Raw genomic sequence first — 20154 nt, forward strand, 5'->3', positions numbered from 1 at the left:
TGGCAAGTTTCATACCAATCATACTACTGGATTGCATCTCCATCTAGCTGGATTGAGGCTATTTCTACCTTAGATTCTTCAGGGGTCCTGTGAAAAAAATTTTGCCCTGGAGATCCAATTGGTCAGATCCCCATCTTCCCATCTCAGAAATTTTACCTTAATGTGTGGGTAGTTTGTGTCACAATTTTGGGGCCCTTTTCCTATATCTCCGGATCTGTTCAACGTAGAACTTGAGCTCCCATCTTGTTGCAATTTGCTAAGGCTCTCCAGTATGCTCTTTTTGAAATCATTAAGTGTTTCTTATAGTCGGTTCTCAATTCTGATTTTTAATGCTTCCATTTGTACTTTCACTGAGTTATCGGTAGCCATTGCGTAAGACTACAAATCTGTAATCCCCAGTTCTTATTTCTGATGTTGACCCGAAGCTGCCGAGGAAGCAATCTGTCACAGACTTTACTGATTTTGCCTAAGTCATACGGTACCCTTGCATGTCCGTCCGCAAAGGTCAGCCTTCCCGAAGCCTCCCATGGTCCTTTAGGACACACAAAAGAGAGAACGGGTTAGAGAAAACGCCTCCTTCGGGATCCACAAGCAAACATTTTCGAAAAACACTTCGTAGATAATGCAAATTACAAACAGACTTTATAAGCTCTGAACAGTTGCACAACAAAGGGTCAAAATGGTCCATTACAGACTGAAAATCTCTCACAAGTGTCCACATAACACAATCTTTATTTACAAGCCTAAAGCGGTCACCAAACTCAACTAAAATGGGACTATTAAGCCTTCAGCCGCCCCTCTACATGCTGTGCAAAGCATGAACATACCAAAAGACACGGACATACATAAGCATTACATCAAACATCCTATTTCGAAGTTTGTCCGTGACATTCTCCCCCACTTATTCCTTCGACGTCCTCGTCGAAGCCTTTGCTGACACTGCAACTCCTTGCCTTTGTTGAGTCTTCAATCTTCTGCTCCAACTACAGTGCGCCTCTTGGCTCCCAACTACTCTCTGCTGCTATTTTTTTTAGTCAAACTTTTGATCCGCCATGCTGCTTCAACTCGCCAATGACTCTAACTCTAGTGTGGGGTTGGCTGAGTTGTGTTGATCCTTATTGGTTCTTGTAGATCCTCTAAATGAAGGAAAAGATCATTCTTACTATGCGCCAATCTCTCAAATGTCTTATGCTATTTGAACTGGGTGGATGCTTGTTGGAGCTTTAACGAGCATCGCCTCGCAAACTTCTAAAGTTTTAGGTCCTTCCTCCACAAAATTTGCCCATTGACTCTTCTTTCACTTAGTTGTCACTTCCAAGTAGATTCGCATCACTTCCACTTTCGATTGGCATTTCGTTGGGAAATGAAACGAACAATCTACTCTCAGTAGCACTGATCATTGTTGGTGAGGATTTGATAACTATTGTCTTCTATTATCTTCAAAGGGTCTTTAAACCTATGCAGAGCTCCTCTGCTAGATAGATAAGAGAATTGGGGTACTCGGTTTCACCCATTCTCTTAAGAGTTGAGAAGGCAAAGGTTGCTTAACTTCGCCCGCCTCCTCGAGGTTGTACTCCATGCATCGAGCTGGTTACTGGTCTTCACCTGCTCTTTGCTCACACTTCTAAAGCACTTGAAGTGTTTGCACTCCTTGCGTTGAGTTAGTTATAATGATTCATCTTCTCAATGCCATCGAACTTCTGGAATGCAGGAAGTTTTCACCCCAACTTGGAGTAATTCTCTAATAGATTTGGTCGCCTTTGGGATTGTACCATCTTCTCCATCAACCCTGCCACCTACTCCACTGAGTAGCAAAGGTATAGCACCGTGTACTGCCTGCTTTATTCCTTGGTCGTGTACTATTGTCTGACCCAAAGTCCTTCACTTTCGGCTATCTTGATAAGAAGCTCGTTGACACTGGTCTTACGAAGTTCCTTGGCATCTGCCCTTCAGCCTTGTTTCGATACTTGGAGTTTGCCTCTGCATGCTCCACCTCCTCGGCCCCTTTCATGACCAAGCGCTCTCCCTCCATGAGAGCAAGGGATCAATGACTTTCACGGAAGTCCCGCCTCTGCGGTACCATGGCGCTGCCATGCCCATGGCCCTACTATCCGTCGCCTCGCATCTGTATCCCTTTTCTTCATGATCAGTAGATATGTCTCTGTGGCACTCCTCTAAGTCCACCTCCATTCTAACTAATGCTTGATTTTGGGTAGCTAAGTCCCTTTGGACTCGTCGTCGCTTCCTCACCCCTTTTGACCCTCTACTTCGACACCTCTGTGTTCTCCAAGCAGCTCCCTTTGGTCGATGGAAAGACAGATTGCAACTCTCATGCATGGCCTCTGCCATCACGTTGTAGGGTTTGCACCGATTCTGTTCTTCTTAGCTTCCTTGGTAGCAACATTCGCTTACTCGACCTTGTCCTCTAACTTATCGGGCTCCCTTAAGCGAATATGAGTTTTGGAACAGTCCAACTCTCCAGCTGCTTCGATCATACCTTTGTATGATCAAGTCCCTCCCTTGAGACTCACTGGTACTTGCATTCAAACTTTTCCCTTGGTAGAATACAGCCCCCATATGTTGATGACCAAGGCTTTCATCCGATGCAAAAATTCGATGCACGCACGGAAGACCCGCCTCTGCGGTACCATGGCCTTCACTCCTTGAATCTATAGCCCTTCTTGTCGTCATGTTGTTCACCGAAGTGGAGCTTTCAGTAGCTCCCGATCATACCTTTGTATGATCTAGTCCCTCACGGGACTATGTCGTGTGTATCGCATTGCCACGAACTATCCCACCACGATCCGCTGCACCATGTCATCTCTTAGTGACATCTTCATTGCATTCTGATCCTTGTGGGATGAACTCGAATTGTGATCCCTTCATGTGTGGCCTCTGCCAATACATCGTAGGGTCGCCTCCAACTTCGATTTTGTTCGCTCCTTTGGCAATTGACCTTTATCCACCCACTCTTGGGTCACACCTAGATGAAGCACCACTCTAGGACAGTCCATTGCCTAGTAGCTCCCGAAGTCCACCAACTTCGCTGAAAATAGTGCACCATTGTCTGGATCCTGGGCCTTTGCCCCTACCAATACAATCTTCGGGCACCGCTTTCTACCTAACAACTTGACTGGCAACACTGTGGCATATTCTTCAAGAGTACTAGCCTCCGCGTCCTCTTGCCCCGTGCCAAGGCCTTCTGAACCCCACTTCGCCTCTATAAGTTGAGTCGCCTTAGTTCCTCCATCAAATGCTTCTCCGAGATAAGGTGCATGTGCCCAGAAGCTCCCTTCATCTTTGGCACCATGCAAGATGAGTCCGCTCCGTCAAAATGAAGGACCCATAGAACAACATGATCCTGCTCTTGCCTCTGCAAGAGTTCATGTCCTTGACCTCTGTCCAATGAAAGCATTATGCCTCCGCTCCATGTTCCATCTTCTATGCTGGCTCCCTTCATGCGGCTTGGATACTTCGCCAAGTTACACCCAAGTTGCTCCTCTCCTCGTTTTGCATTGAGTTTATGGTGGCACTCGCGCCCACCATTCCACAGGTCAGCCCTCCCTTGAGTTCAATCTTCATATCGACTCCTAGTGTGCCTTCATTTGTGTTGCCTTAGATTGCTCCCCCACTTGATCTCGCAATGCATCCACCAATACATTCTCTCAAGCGAGATCATTCGACAACTCCTCACTGCTTGCTCGATCCATTGAGCTTCGTGGAGTTGTTGTTTGTTGAGGTACTCCTCCTTAACATGTGCGGTATGTTGCACTTGATTCTCCCTCTGGAAAGCTGGGACTTATCTCTCCTAGATATCTATCCCATTGGAGTAACATCTCTCTTCGTTTTGGAGACCATCATCCCCTTGGACTACTCCGATTTGCTGAACAAACTACACATTGTTCTGCCTCCTACAAACGCACTTGCTAGATTGCAACTCTACGTCAATACAGCCCCCACTGCACCCCTCAAGGCCTAGCAATATGCTGAACACACTACACACTTCAGCCTCCTACGGACGTATCCTTCACATGCCGAAGAGAAAGTTTCAATGCTCTATGGTGCCGAGTTTCGGTCGCCTTGGGATGGCCACGAACATTCCACTATCCACATACAAGTCCTTGCATGAGTATCGAATTCTTCAAGTTAGCAATTCCCATCACCTCTATGAGCTTTGCACAACTCTTTCGGTCGCTGAGCAACTCATTCCACCTTGCATGATCTCATCCTTTACCAAGCGCCTCGCTTGTTTTGAGCACCATCAAGTATGGTTGTCAACGTTGAGCCGTAGCTCAAACTCAGCCATCCCAACCTTTGTGCGCTCCGCATTCTTCCAAGCTTGTCTATTCTCGTGGTGCCTCTTGCACGAAGGGTTGGCCATTCCTTTGAATGCCAATCTCAAATGCCCGCTCCTCCGAGTGACTCCTTTTCCCTACATTTCCATGCCTGTTTTCTCCCAAACGATCGCGCGTGTGCTAACTGCCCTCAACGCAGCCCCGCTAGGTCCCCCACTTTTGTATGCTAAGTGTTTCTATAAGTGTTTGTCTCACTCTGATACCATCTGTCACGGACTTAGCTTATTTTGCCTAAGTCATGCGGCACCCTTGCATGTCCGTCCGCAAAGGTCAGCCTTCCTGAAGCCTCCCATGTTCCCTTAGGACACACAAAAGAGAGAACGGGTTAGAGAAAACGCATCCTTCGGGATCCACAAGCAAACATTTCCGAAAAACACTTCGTAGACAATGCAAATTACAAACAGACTTTATAAGCTCTGAATAGTTGCACAACAAATGGTCAAAATGGTCCATTACAGATCAAAAATCTCTCACAAGTGTCCACATGACACAACCTTTATTTACAAGCCTAAAGCAGCCACCAAACTCAACTAAAATGGGACTATTAAGCCTTCGGCCGTCCCTCTACATGCTGTGCAAAGCATGAACATATCAAAAGACATGGATATACATAAGCATTACATCAAACATCCTGTTTCGAAGTTTGTTCGTGACAGAACATCGAGGGTAGTGCTACAGTCACTGCGAGGAGGAAGAGTTGCTGCCATGTTTCTATCTCCGTGAGGAGGGATGTGGTGTTGAAGCGGCCGGGATTAAGAAGGGGAATCGATGGTGCGTGCGCTGCTAGAGTTGAGGTAGGGCAGCGTAAGGATATGAGGAGGAAAGGTCACTGGCCGAGGAGCAACGGTGGTAGTGGTTGAGGAGGAAGCAGCGAGGGTCGCGGCTAGGGGTAACGGCGGTAGTGGTTAAGGAGGAAGCAGCAAGGGTCGCGGCTGGGGGCAACGTCGCCGATGATAGAAGCACGAGAGGGGTGGTCTGCTGGCTGTGAAGTAGCGGTCGTGGCCCTTCTTGCTCGAGCGAGATGGGGCAGTGAGGAGGGAAGGTCGCTGGCTAGGGAGCAGCGGCAGCGGTGGTCGAGAGGCCGGGAAGCAGCGACAGCGATGGTCGAGCGGCCGGGAAACAACGGCGGTGGTAGATAAGGAGTTGCCTTGCAGCGACGGTGGGGAAGAAGGGAAGCAGGGGTGCGGGCTGAAGCAGGGGTGGCGGTGGGGAGGTGAGTCACCCTGTCCGAGAAGCAGCGACAGTGCTGGAGAGGGGGAGGTTGGTGGCCGGGGAGCAGTGATGGCGATGGAGAACGGGTTGCCCTACAGCGACGGTGGTCGAGCAACCAGGTAGCAACGGTAGTGGCCGAGCGAGATGGGCCAACGAGGAGGGAAGGTCGTTAGCCGGGGAGCAGCGGCGGTGGTCGAGCGGCCGGGAAGCAACGACGGCAGTGGAGAAGGAGTTGCCTTGCTGCGGCGGTGGGGAAGAATGGAAGTAGGGGTGTGGGCTGAAGCAGGGGCGCGGTGCTGAAGAGGGGAAGGTTGGTGGCCAGGGAGCAGCGGCGACGGTGGAGAACAAGTTGCCCTGTAGCGGCGGTGGTGGTGAAGGGGAGCGGGGCTGTGGCGAGATGGGACGCTAGCAGCATCATCTCCTGACAGCGGTGGTGGCTCGGGTGGGAGGCAACGAACGACGGTGGCCTCTGGCCAGGAAGCGGGACGATGGTGGTCGTTGGCCGAAGAGCAGCAATGGCGGGTGGGCTGGCCAGAAGCAGGGGAAGCATGCTACGACTTCTTCTTCTTTCTCTCTTTTTTTTTTCGGATGATAACTACAGCGAGAACGTCGAGAATCGTTACTCGGATACCAAATGATAAGACCCTATGATTTTATCATAGAAGAAAGGGGAGAAAATGGATGATCACTTCGAGAGGATCGACCTCCTTGATGACTTCGAGAGGATCGACCTCCTAGGATTTGTCAAAAGATTTAATAATATTTCATTGTTAGTCGAAAAGAAACGATTACATCATTATTTATAGAGTTCCACCTAGAATCCACTAGGACTTGGATATTTAATAATAAATAAATATTAAATAAATCTCTAATCGACTCTAAGCTAAACAGACTCAATAAATATTATTCAAAAACTTAGAAAATAAAAAGATCCTTAACATATCAACTTCAAAATAATTAGATACACCGGAAGATTGATTTTGAGATATAAGCATCGTAAATATGAGAAAAAGTTATATAAAAAATTAGAAAGAGTTATATAGAAAATTACTTATATGATAATTATGAATTCTTAATAATATCTTTTATACTCACAAATACACAACTACGGATCTCCGGAGTGTTCCACCCTTATCCTAATAAATTTATAATCATAATAAATTTATAATCACCTTCATCGATAATATTTTGATCTAACTCCAAAAATATGACAAAACATAAACACCATCTCAGTATAATTTTGAAAGTCTTATGATAAAAGAAATTATATGTCAAATTAAATATATATAATTTTTAATTCAATAATATTATGTTTATCGATCATATAATTTTTTATGTTAGTATATCTATTGTTCTTAAAAAGATATACCTAACGTGACCTTCTAATATTTTAGATATTATAATCTTCTTAAGTTTGATTAAATATTATAAAAGATTTATAAAAAAATTTAAAAATAACAACACCATTATCAAATTGATATAAAATAATCTGAAATCATTTGGGACACAAATGTCAACGAAATTTTCATTCATTTGGGCCGACAAATGTCAACAAAATTTTCAAAAACTGAAAAAAAAAAAATAACTAATACTCCCTGGTGATTACTTTAAGGACTTAAACGTTAAGGACTTGGTAGCTTATACATCTAGACAATTAAAACCTCATAGGAAAAACTACCATACTTACAATTTAAAACTAACAACCATCATTTTTAACTAAAAATTTAGATACATTATTTATACGAAGATTTTTAAAATCTTCTCATAAGATTCTCTAAGTATATGTTATCTAAGAACGATGAGAAAGCAAAATTGATTAAACTTTTTAAAGAATTATGATTTTAATATAAGAGTAGAAGGGTTTTCTCATATCGAAGGAGCATGAAAATATAAAATATTCTGCATGAGAATTATGAATGGAATGTTCAAGAGATTGAGAGGATACTGCGTTACCTGCAACTATAACTATAACGAGAGAGACGACTCAAGCTAAAAGAAACCCAACAATTCTAGTTCAAAAACTAAATCCAAGTGAATGTGAACCAAAAAACAAGATGAATAGGGTAAAAATACATGTAGCCATGGGTTGTAAAAGTTATGTTGCAACTACATCTTTAAAGCTTAGTCAAAGACCGAACAACAGGAAATCCTACATGGCAGATTCCACTTCAGAGTCGGCATCAACAAATTCGGTGACCACATTGTTCCTCCCTCGTAGACGAGAGGAGATGTTGTCGATTGCATTGTTCAGCTGGCTGATCTTTGAATTCAGTGTTTGACGAGTTTTCTGCTATCAAAATTCAAATTCATACCATTAGAGAAGTCGATGAATATATATCAAACTCATATGGTTGCTTGCTAGTCAATTTATTTATCACCTCTAACCCATCGTCATAATAAATTGGTCGCTTGGCCTTCTGAAATCCAGACTCATTTTCATTCAACAATGATCTCCTTATCTGCAAAAGCCAAAAAGAAGCCACATTTTCAGGAACTCACAATACTGAGGAAGTTAAATTTAGTGGCAAGAAAACGTAACAACAATGTTAACAAAGAATATAAAAGAATAAAGCACATGAAGTTAAGGAACCTGAAAAAAATGAATAACCTAGTAGTTCTACAGAAGGTCTAAGGAAACAACCCATAGTTTTATGCATCTTACATGCATAGAAATACCATCATCTGTTCCAGAAATGCAGAGAATGGTTTATTTCTTTAGGATATAGGTAGCTACTCAATGCTATAAACAAGATTCTGATGGAGAGGATTTTGTAGTTATATTTTACTTTGCCTATCTGATGTTAACCTAGGTTGTAACAAAAACATTAATCTATCACATCAATAATTATTCCATGTACCGGTGTTAATTCCAAAGGAAGACAATCTAAGAACTAGCAAATCTAAAAGTTGCATTAGTATCTTTGGAGACGAAAACAAGAAAACAAGTTCCAGCTAGCAAAATATAACAAGCAGAAGCAGTGAAAAGCATAAGCTAGCACTGAATCCAGAGTGCTTTTCACATGATAAGTGAAAAATGTATAATCTGTTCTGCAAAAAGATTCATCACCTGCGGAGCAAATACATAAGCCAGTGTTCCAAAAATAGCTCCTCCTAAAAGAAAACCTGCAACAAAATCACCACCTCCACCTCTTGAACCATCACTGCATGTAAATAAAAAAAGTTCATGCTATTGTAAGAGATCGAAAACAACTGGACTGAAAAACATAAGTTAAAAACAGAAATTAAAACCATATCTCTATGATTTCAACATGAAGATAAAAATGACGGGTACATATCATGCATGCAACAATGATTAAATAAGGCACATGCTGAAACTGAGTTACACAAAGTCCAAAAAAATATTGTGATTGAACTTCAAGTGTGTATTGTCAGGACACAGTATAAATTATTCCAATCTCCGGTGACCTATACAATAACAAGGATCACATGTCCAATAATGCAAGAAATGTATCTTGCAATTAAAAAGATCAATAATAACAAATACCAGAAGAAGCAAAAACCAATAGGTTATTAATTGATGTTGCAAAAAATCAATCAAGAAGAAAATTTCACTGAACTGTTGAGCTGAACTCCACTTGAATCAGACCTGCAGACTAGGCCTTATCCTTTCAAAACACTAATAATAAAACTAAAGAATGGTAAGACCAACACTAGACAACCATAATAAATGCATTGAGTTCTGTGTGCTTGTTCTCACTGGATGAGAATTTGACATGCCATCCAAAATACTAAATTCAATAAAATTAGTCTAACAGCAGCCTAGAAGCACTAATTGTCAGTATATTACAGTGCCAAGAATGTGAACAAGACATATTCTGATGCTACTGATAATCTGTAAAATTAGAAAAGAAGACTGAACTCTCTTTGGCTATCAAGGAAACCAGGAAACCATGCTTGCCTGGTTAATGTATCAGAACTACATAAAGAAATCCTAGCTATAGATAAAAGGAACTTTGAAATACAGCAGCTACAATTATTTCTTTAACTCTCTTCGGCTATCAAGGAAACCAGGAAACCATGCATCCCTAGTTAATGTATCGGAACTACATAAAGAAATCCTATAGATAAAAGGAACTTTGAAATGCAGTAGATAGAATTATTTTTTTCACTCCACCCAATTTCACCCCATTCCCCACCCTCAACCAAGGAAAAACTAAAAGAAAAAAAATATTTGAGACATGATATCATAAACATCAGTAAACAATAATCACCTGTACTCAGCACGGACAAACAAATTTGGGCGGTTATCTTGCAGGTTCGATTTCTTAGGAACAGCCAAATGAGAATGATACACACTTAAAGATTTGAGCTTCTCATTCTGTAGGCCAGATTTCTTCGACTGCGCTATACCACCTAAGGAAAAGAGAAAAGCATAGCATAATCAACTTCAAGCAGATATTTATATGCTAATCTATCCATAATTCAACTCCATGTAACAAAACGTATGTTGTCAATATGATGTCAATGTTGTTCAGGTTAGTTATAGAGAGATGATAATACTGAATATGATGAATAGGAAAGACTGAGTGACGTAGCTTAAGTTTTGGGAATAAACAGAAGCTAAAACAAATAATATAAATAGTTATATATAATCATATACGTATTTATATGTATATATATATATACATACATATATATATACATACATATATATATACATACATATATATATACATACATATATATATATATATATATATATGGCGGGTTCACAAAAAGTAACGTTATGATGTGTATGAATCCACTTTTTTCAAAGACAATCAATTCATCAGATTTTATCATCCTTATAAGATGAAGTCTACACTGGAAACGAAAAATGTATTGTAGGAAAATTTACAGCTTCTCAAAATCATTTCCCATTTAATTACTTCTTTAACATGAAGTTCTGTTGTGTGCCCAACTCGGGTCAAACATTCAGAACTTAAAGCAATAAACCCACCACAGAAAAAAGATCAACAAAAATTGACGAAATGCTGGGGTCAAATCAATAAAAGATATTCTTGCGATGCCGAGATTCACAATCTGAGAACAACAAACAGGCTAAAAAATCAAAGCACCGTATAAAACTGGAACACATTCCAGAGATGAACCAACGAGATATCAAGCATCAGCACTACGACGCCAGAAAATATAAGCGGGAGAGCTAGATCTCACGCCACATCGCCACGCTCGAAGAATCAACAACGATATCTACCCAAAGAAAAATCAAAATACGCACCAATCGATCGAGAAACCCTAGCTTTTCGGAACCCAAACGGAATCGACCCGAGGAACCATAAAAATCAACTGGGCAGACGCCGCACAATATGCACAGAAATGAAATCGAATAAAGAACTCGGGGCTCACCGGTTAGGGAGGGAGTCGCGAAGGAGGTAGCCGTCGCCATAGGAAGGGGGAAGAGACGGGGGAAGTGCGCACGGCTGGCCTTTGTGACCCTTTCACAAGGGGGAAGCTGGTGTTGAATCCACCATTCCGAAAATACCCTTGATGAGGATTGGCCCGGAAAACGCCATGATGTGATTGAGACCGTCTGATGGTATCTAAAGGGTCTATGGTTTATCCTTGATGGGTTTTTTATTGGTCTTTGTAGGAAACAAAATGGGCATAATAAATTTGATCGCGCAGCTGCCTCGATGATACCAATAACACATGCGGTTTAACAAGTGTTTGATGCTATTGTCGGTAGCAGATTTGATGATATTAGTATGCCAAAATAAATAAATACATTTATATTTAATACAGAAAGATTACACATGTCATGTTGTACACATCGACAATACCTCAATACTGGACATTTGAACTGATGGATGAATCATTAACAGCTTTATGACGTCTTGTACATAATTATACAAACAATTATAAGTGGATAGCTCGCGTAGCCATCTCGAATATCTGATGGGCATGTCTCTAATTCTTACGATTATTTATTGCACTACAAACGCCTTAAAGTATATCATCATTCCTATTTAGATAAGTTATTAAATTAAATCATATAACAATTAAAAAAAAATTATTGGTTATGTAGTTTTCTAAGGTCTCAATAAGTGGATTTGACATATTTGAAAAAAAAAACTATAATTAGATTTGAATCGTCATCGACCTAGGAAAATCAAAATATCATATAATAATATTAAAAATATTTTTTTATAAAAATGCCCATTACCACGTTAATAAGAACTAGAAAAAAAATATATTCCATGCACTAATATAAATATGAGTTTCTAATGCACTTTTGAATAGGTACATTCTGGAAAGAAATCTGAGAATTTTTTTAAGAGCATTGCAATTTTTAAAAAAATTTGTAGAGTATTTGTTGGTGCGTGAGAATATCATTTTGCCTCTATCTCTATTGGACCCATCATCGTCTTTATCTTGTACTTCAGCCCATGCTTTTGTATACCTCATTGCTCTCTTGTCATTCTCACCTGTAGCATAAGCGATTGCTTAGCCCTTATCACTCTAATTTGTCTCTTCTATCCCATTAAACCCATTTCTCCTTCTGTGGAGCTTCACTAATGCATGTTGAACATGTTACTATATATCTCGCCCCGGTTGTCAACAGGAGAGGTTTGTTAGGACAACAGGGGCTACCGGTCATGATCGAGCACAATGAGGGCGAGGCATGCAGGAGTAGGTTTAACGGGATAATGAGTCTAGTGAGGCCAATGATGCTGGGTGAAGGTGATGCCTGATAAGATTAATATCATCATTTAAAAAAAAATGCTCTATAAGAATTTTTAAAAGTTAAGATGTTAATTAAGAATTATATATATATATATAAAGAATTCAACCCATTAGAATTCTATTTCTTTCCTTGACTCACACGTCAGACTAATCATGTTTGGCATATTTTTAGTGTTAGATAACCAACTCTGATAGTAACAAATAATATATCGAAAATTTTACTAAGTTGGTTAGCACATATTAAGTCATATTTTGATTGTGTAAGGTGAAAGCTGAATTCGTATATAACCTAATTCTTTTCTTGACTCGGTATTTAAGCTCTCAAAATTCATTCTGTTAATCTAAATCCTATAAAATTACGTCAAGGCACTCCCAATAATATTCTTCTAATGTTTAAGTCAACATGTTGAATACTCTTCGAGTTCATATTGTGTTAGGACATATCGATGCAAACTTTTTTATAGTGGTTTTCCAAAATCGCTACCTTTAGATGATACACTACTCATACAAACGTAGTGTGTCGATTTCAAGCTTATTTCTGTCTTGCAGCATTAACTAGACAGATGTCAACCATCTGCCAGTTCATTCGATCGACGTTGATAATGGTGAGACCAGATTTGCAGTTTTGACATCGTAACAATCTCGCAAGGTTCTAAGCCCTCAATCTAAGCTAAGCAAGACAAATATTCTTGAGGTGTGAAAACTTTGATGTATCAGAATTTTACACGCTCAACGTTAGATTAGTGTGACAGATACGCAACCTTCAAATATTAATACATGCAAGTTTTTAAGAAATAACAAGTATAATATTTTGAAGCTTTGCATGCATGTGCCAAATTTGTCCCGGAATTGTAATAAATCAAATCAAGAGATAATTATAATTTATTGTTGTTATCATTGTCATCATTACAATAATTAATTCATATCCATTTAAATATTGTTCTAATTATGAGATGAAATCTTGTTTTGAAGACTAAAATAAAAAATATACGGTGTTAAATATGGTGAATACTTTAATGGGATTAAAACGAGAAACAAACTTTTAAGTCTATGCGGAAAAAAAAAAAATTGGAGTTGAGGGATTACTCAAAGAAAATATATATTTTTTAAATATGAAAGCAAAATATTTGATGTTTATGTGCATATTAAAATTCAAATTAATATTTTGAATGCTATTTCCAAGTTCTGCAAGGGTATAAAAGTAAAGAAACTCGCTCTTCTTTTCTGATCCTTCCTCCATTCGGCGTCGTCGTCTTCCTCGCGGGAGTGGGCATGGCTTGATCGCCTCAAGGCCAAAACCTCCCACACTCGAACGGAAACCCTTTCGACACACGCCACGAAGATGGCGCCGATCAACAGCAACAACATCCCCATCACCGAGCTCTTCTGGTCTCTGCTCGACAAGGCCGACCGCAAGTTCTCTAGGGTTCGCGATCTCCCCATCTACGGCCGGAATCGGTGAGCCAAATCCCCTCGACCCCTTCCTGCTTCTCCTTCGTGGCCTCCGGTGGACTCCTCGATCCCCAATCCTTATTTCCTTCTTGAATCGTTTCAGGAACGATGCGGATCTCCACAAGGCGTTCAAGATCTATACCCAGCTCTGGAAACTGCAGCAGGAGCACCGCCAGAAGCTGGTGGAGGCGGGGCTCCGGCGGTGGGAGATCGGTGAGATCGCCGCTAGGATCGCCCAGCTCTACTACGGACAGTACCAGCGGACGAGCGACTCGTCCTACCTCGCCGAGGCCTACATCTTCTACGAGGCCATCCTCAGCCGTGAGTACTTCCGGGACAGCAGCGGAAGCCCGGCGCAGCAGGACATGGCTCTCGCCAACAAGCAGCTGAGGTTCCTCGCACGGTTCCTCATCGTCTGCCTCGTGCTCGGGCGGCGGGAGATGATCGCCAAACTGGTCGTGTTGCTCAAGTCAATGGTGGATGAGTGCAAGAAGAGCTTTCAGGTAGGCCTTGATTAACAAAAGAATGTTCCGATTGCGAAACATTGATTGGTATAAGTAGACACATTGTGAATGTGATCATTCTTGATTTTTTTTGTTGGTTTAGAATGGATATGATCGAGTTCTTCTTAATTGCTTAAAATCATCAAATATTTCAAAGTGAAGTTGCCATAAACATCACATCTCATGGTAAGATCATATGGATCACGTGTTGCTTTAATCATAAGGATCGGATATAAGTAAGGCCCCATGATTCTTCTTAAGTTGAGCCTTCTATTGCTTTGAGAAAGCTAACTTCGTCATTAAGGTTAGATATATGGCCATCTGATTCTTCTAATGTTGAATCTATTATTTCGAGGAAACTTTCTTCTTTCTGGTGAATCTGTTAGGATCTAAAACTCATCAGTTGTCAATTTTATTGAAGCAACTGGTGATCTTAATAAAGTGTCTTATAGGTCTTAGATATTCGGAACTAGGCCTTGATGTTCTGATTGTTCTCAAACAACAAAATTTTGGTTATAATGCAACAAGTAAAGGAATTTCTTTGGTTGCTCAAATATCACAATAATCAGTCGATAATATTCTGTATTGTGTTCTTTGTAAAACGCAGGAAACAGAATTCAAAGAGTGGAAGCATGTGGTTCAGGAAATAGTCAGGTTTCTAAAAGTTGATACACCATTCATGAACATGAGGCCTTTAAGATATAGCTTTCTCTTTGATGTGCATCCAGAGTCACTTCCTATAGTGGCTTCTAGCTACACCAAGAGGAATCTGGTTTTACGTGACGTGATCCTGAGCAGCTATCATAACAATGAGGTAAATTGTGCTTATATTTCCTGTTAATCCTCCTTCAAGTGTCATGTTACACTCTTGAAATATTTTAGAAACAGTAATGGCTAATGTGCTTTATGTGGCCAGGTCAAGTTTACAGAGCTGACTCTGGATACTTTCAGGATGCTTCAGTGCCTGGAGTGGGAACCATCTGGTTCATTCTCAATGAGGAGTGGTGCTGACAATAGTCATTTTGGAACCGGGACTAATCGTGTCAATCTATTGCAGGATATTAGAGATCATACATTGCCGCCTAATCCAAGAAAGCTGATTTTATATCGGCCTTCTGTTACACATTTTCTTATGGTGAGTTTATCGGTGCTATCCCACATTTGCATCTTCTTCTTCACCAATACCTTCTGTGCAGGTCCTTTCGACAATTTGTGAAGAGCTCCCTCCTGATGGGATCATGTTAATATACCTCTCAACTGCAGGTTAAACTGTAATTCCATTATGAAATCATAGTTTCACATGTTATGAAAGACAGCTAATTTGTTTCATCTTAAAATATTGCAGGAGGACCTGCACTAAGTAATCCTGTATCATTAACTTCTGAAATTTCATTGGATGCTGCTGAGAAGATTGGAGAGAACTTTAATAATCTTGAGTTGTCCTCCCTGGTGAGACCCCCACATGGCAGACCTACCCATACATCCATTCGGAACAAGGAGAGCCACATTGTTGGTTCTGACCAACAGGGTTGTTTGTGGTTTGGTTCTCGTGGAAATGGAGGTACCTTTTCGTGTCTTTATTTGACACACCAACAGTTGTTTATTTAGTCATCAGATCTATCTACAGGAATGACATAATTGCACACAAAATGCTCATTCACCTTATGCAACTACACCTTGATAATCAAAATTGCTGGCAGTATTGTGTTCTTATAATTGTCTTGAGACTTGTTACCGTACTTAGTATCAACAACTTTTTTTTTTTCTCTTTTTCTCAGGTTCAAACTTCATTTACCCTTGCGATTTGATTCCATTTACAAGAAAACCAATTTTTCTGGTGATTGACAGCGACAAAAGCCAAGCATTCAAGGCAGGGTTGTCAGCTCAAATGTTCTCTTTGACATTCTGGGACTCGGAAGACTAGTGCCTGGACATAAAAAATGCACACATAATTTTCTATTTTAGTTAAATGAAGTGTTATGTTATCTTTCTGTTCTTACAAAATGAATTGCAAATATATCACTAAAATTCAGGAATTAATTGCTACAGATAGAAATATGAGGTGCATGTGGATAAAAAGCATAAAATACTGTGACATTAGGAAATTGCAATATTATTGTTTTACATAGGAAAAACTTTTAACCTTATCAGTTTAATTGAAATATCGAGGAATGCCAATCAGATATGAAAGACAACTAATAACTGCTGCATTTGAATGAATTTTTCATGATAACCTAGTTGATTAAGACTTCAGTTTGTTTGTTTAATGTGTCTCTTTGATTATAGTTCAGCTTAGTCATTGCATAACTTTGTGTTTACTCTTGATATGCAATTATGAGGTTCAATGTTCCTTCAGTCATACATGAAGAGTGAGGTCTCATGTAAGTACTTATCGTTGAACATGCTTTTTCACTGCTGCATAATATTATAAATTATAATTCACAACTATTAGCCAAACCGAACTCATTGGTAACAAGAAAATTCTATTAATTACTCGCCTTAATTTTACAAGCTCCGATTTCAACTAAAACATATTCTAGAACAGTTGTTTGCATTGGTGATTACCACATATTTACAATCGATTAAATCATATTTAATCAAATTTCTACATTTTATTTTTTGAAAATGTTCTTATAGGATGCTTTTGGCAGGTTAATACAAATGTGATAGGTTCAATCGTAAAACTTTTGCTGAAGCCGGGACAAAGATAAAGTTTGGTCTTAGAAAAGTTTTTGGCCTTCCTGTGACATTTCATGGGTCTGAATAAAGAAAAAAAGGAAAAATTTGTTATTTGTAGTGTTCTTCATCTTTGCATGAGTGATTCTTTAATATCCTTTTCACATGTTTAACATAGAAGGATATTTCTCATGCTTTCTTGCTCATAAATAACCGGTATAGATTACAAAATCTGTTTCGATCAACAAAAAACTAGAAGTTCCCATTTAATTCATGCCATCTACATCTGTGGTGTTCAAAGAGTAACAAAGTTAAATTGTAAAATTTATCCAAATCTAGTTTTTCAGTGTGTCTTATGGTCCTGGACTGAAGTGTTTGTTACTCTACCATCCTTTGCCTTGGATGGTGCTTTTTTTTTTATATTTATGACAACATTTTATACAGGTTATACATGGAGCTGAGAAAGGAGAAACAACAGCTATACTTCTTTCTCCAAGTTCTAGACCTCCGCCGTTGACATCTTCTAGTGAGTATGCTCGTTTTCAAAATGGGAGCCAATTCACTATGTTCCTCACAGCACCAGTGCAAGCTTTCTGCTTCTTGATTGGTATTTCTGGCATGAATTTTGATAGGGTATGTCATTTAGTCTTCTTGTTTCTTTATGCTCATATTTTGTTTTTCACTTCTTAGCAACTTGTTTTTATTGCTTTGACGCTAAGAATTGCAATTGTTTCAGGATAAATATGACAAGGCTGAGAAATTACTGTCATTTTCATTGAATGAATGGGAAAGAACATTAATAACATCAAATGGGCTACATCCAGTTTGGATTGAAGTCTTGGGTGACCCATTTTTGAGGCGGCTTCTACTCAGGTCACCTTTTGGATTGTGGAAATCAAACATTAAATATGTCAATGATTTCATACTTTGATATACTATTGGCATCTGCTTCAAGAAAAATGACCTATCAACTCTGTTGGATTCTGGCCATAATTATGCACATTTATTGACCATTAGTCTCCTTTTTGCTAGTGTCGTCTGAAACCTAAAATCCCAGTGATTCTGTATAACTCAGAGACCACTAGTTGCCTAAAGAAAAATAATTGTTATTTATTTGACTCAATTTTGCATTCTGATGACTGTGTGCTGCATGTTTATGTCATTATTTTCTCATACTTATGGTGCATAGAAATTTATAATTTATCTGTTGTTAATTAATAAGGTGACATTTCTTTGTTTGGCTTTGTGTTTATTGTTGCAGATTCATTTTTTGCGAGGCTGTTCTTGCACTTTATGCGCCAACAAGGCATCAGGAGGAATTCCTCCCTGAATGCCTACCTCATTTACCAGACTCGGTCAATCCAGAGAGTGCTATTTCTCAATCTGCTGTAATGCAGCTTGCCGATTTCCTTGGTGTCACCAACCAGTTTGTGTTTGCGGAAGGGATTGTGCCGTCCGAGACTGGCACCGATGATGCTGATAGGATCGTATCTTCAAATGCCCAAGAATGCCATCTGTCAGATGCTAATGGGAGCTGATGAGACAAAACATGCAAAAGACATCCAATCTTTTGGTTAGTAATTTGCATCAGCTGAAAGTGGGACTTGAACGAATGTTCAATCATATCATTTCATATGTGTGAATCAAGTCTCATTTCGTAGCAGCTAACGGATGTTGGGAACACAAAATTGCAAGGGCTTGGATCTTCGAGGCCCTTCTCTTTCAAAAACTTATGTAAAACTTGTTGTTACTTTAGAAATGGATATGATGAGTTGTGCAGATTGGTAAGAAGCCTTGATGTACCGATGTGTATTTGTCTCACCGATTTGTCTTGAGCGGTATACAACACTCAGCTTGTAATGCTCTGTTTTCACTTCATCATCTTTGGCTCCTCTTTTCTTTGTATGCGTTTTGTGTAATACTTTTTCTTGCCTAAACATCGTTGTCAGTATTTGTTACTGTAGATTGCGTAGGTTGTCGTCAAAGGTTTGGAGCCACTAAAATCCTGCTCGAGTTTAGAACCAAGTCAGATGTCGGGAGACCATGAAAACTCGAAGGGAGATAATATAAAAACTATGTTAGAGACTTGTGCTTGGAAGACTCAGAAAGTATAGTGAACTTGAAAATTAGTGCATCGAGCAATGGGGTGTCACATAAAACTTTTTATCCTGATATTAGATCGACATGTTAAGGTGATTTAGGTGCTCAAGATTACCAACGAGTCGACGTTGACGTACAAGAATGATTCGACCAACGTGTCGAATTATTTATTTCTTTATCAGAGATATTTGTATCTTTAAATATATATATATTTTTTTTATTATAAAAAGAACATTATATATATATATATATATATATATATATATATATTCTCTTATGATGTTATTATATGTATATTTTATACTTTAACATAATTTTAAAAGTTTCATTAAACATATGATTGGATCGATTGACCCACTAATTCAACTAATAACATAATTATGAAGTATGATTAAGATGTCTACTCAAAGAAAACACGTGGCATCAATTAGTTGGTGAGGAATGACAAGGTTATGGAGACTTAAGGATTAATGTTTGATTATGTATGATTAAGATATCTAATGAAAGAAAACATATCATCAGTTGGTAACTGCGTTTAAGAACATATTTCTATTTTTTAATGTGCATTTTGATAAAGAAACTTTGTAAATATGAAATTATAGAACATTTTGAGTGTTTAACAAATGATTAGATTAAAATTATATTTTAAATATTTATCGATGTCAGTTTTATTTGATAAAATTATATCTATCTCAAAGATTCATTGAATATTATATAATAAATTTATCTTTCTAATATTTTTTTTGAAATTAAATACACAAATTAATAAGTAAAATAAATAAATAAATGTGTATAATCTTACAAAGAAAAGTGTATGATCCATACTTTGAAATTTTCAAAAATTATATTAGTATCCTACAAATGTTAAAAGAGCATTTGAAATGTAATATCTAAGTTAAATATGATTTAAAAAAGATTTATCAATCACTAATTTATATTTAAAAATATATATATTTTTTAAACCCTCAATGGACATTTTAAATATGTTATAAAACACACACCCATATAGAGAAGTCAACGACACATGATAAGTTGCAAAGAGAGAATATAGCCCAACATTATTCCAGGGCCTAAACAGTGCCCTATGCTACCCGAGTGGGGCCAATCATTGATTACCTGCCTTAAGAACCATTCAAGTCCCTCTCAACAAA

At 39.0% G+C, this 20154-nt stretch overlaps 2 protein-coding genes across 3 annotated transcripts; one reads left to right on the top strand and one right to left on the bottom strand.

Moving 5' to 3' along the window:
- Positions 1-7557: 7557 nt before the first annotated feature.
- Positions 7558-11089, bottom strand: LOC135607411 (uncharacterized). Its single transcript, XM_065099210.1, has 5 exons — positions 10935-11089; positions 9800-9941; positions 8635-8728; positions 7946-8026; positions 7558-7854 (listed from the first exon to the last, which is right to left on the bottom strand). Exons 1-5 carry the CDS (start codon positions 10972-10974, stop codon positions 7717-7719), a joined length of 495 nt encoding a protein of 164 aa, XP_064955282.1. The 5' UTR covers positions 10975-11089; the 3' UTR covers positions 7558-7716.
- A 2406-nt stretch (positions 11090-13495) lies between these two features.
- Positions 13496-18694, top strand: LOC135607412 (uncharacterized). Of its 2 annotated transcripts, XM_065099212.1 has the most exons (11): positions 13496-13730; positions 13828-14227; positions 14835-15041; positions 15144-15362; positions 15424-15490; positions 15573-15788; positions 16006-16097; positions 17348-17536; positions 17640-17776; positions 18165-18476; positions 18568-18694. In XM_065099212.1, the coding sequence occupies exons 1-10, from the start codon at positions 13615-13617 to the stop codon at positions 18439-18441; spliced, it is 1920 nt and encodes a 639-aa protein (XP_064955284.1). In that variant the 5' UTR covers positions 13496-13614; the 3' UTR covers positions 18442-18476; positions 18568-18694. The 2 variants fall into 2 exon arrangements, with proteins under 2 accessions (XP_064955284.1, XP_064955283.1); XM_065099211.1 differs by having other exon boundaries at positions 13497-13730; positions 18165-18694.
- Positions 18695-20154: the final 1460 nt, after the last annotated feature.

Source organism: Musa acuminata, chromosome BXJ2-3 (assembly GCF_036884655.1).
Source record: "Musa acuminata AAA Group cultivar baxijiao chromosome BXJ2-3, Cavendish_Baxijiao_AAA, whole genome shotgun sequence".
Taxonomy (NCBI): Eukaryota; Viridiplantae; Streptophyta; class Magnoliopsida; order Zingiberales; family Musaceae; genus Musa; species Musa acuminata.

Coding starts and splice junctions, on each gene's coding strand:
- LOC135607411 (XM_065099210.1), bottom strand. CDS start 10,974: ATGGCGACGGCTACCTCCTTCGCGACTCCCTCCCTAACCG. Junction 9,942..10,934: donor CGCGACTCCCTCCCTAACCG/GTGAGCCCCGAG, acceptor TCTTTTCCTTAG/GTGGTATAGCGCAGTCGAAG. Junction 8,729..9,799: donor TTTGTCCGTGCTGAGTACAG/GTGATTATTGTT, acceptor ATTTACATGCAG/TGATGGTTCAAGAGGTGGAG.
- LOC135607412 (XM_065099212.1), top strand. CDS start 13,615: ATGGCGCCGATCAACAGCAACAACATCCCCATCACCGAGCTCTTCTGG. Junction 15,042..15,143: donor GCAGCTATCATAACAATGAG/GTAAATTGTGCT, acceptor TTATGTGGCCAG/GTCAAGTTTACAGAGCTGAC. Junction 15,491..15,572: donor AATATACCTCTCAACTGCAG/GTTAAACTGTAA, acceptor AAAATATTGCAG/GAGGACCTGCACTAAGTAAT.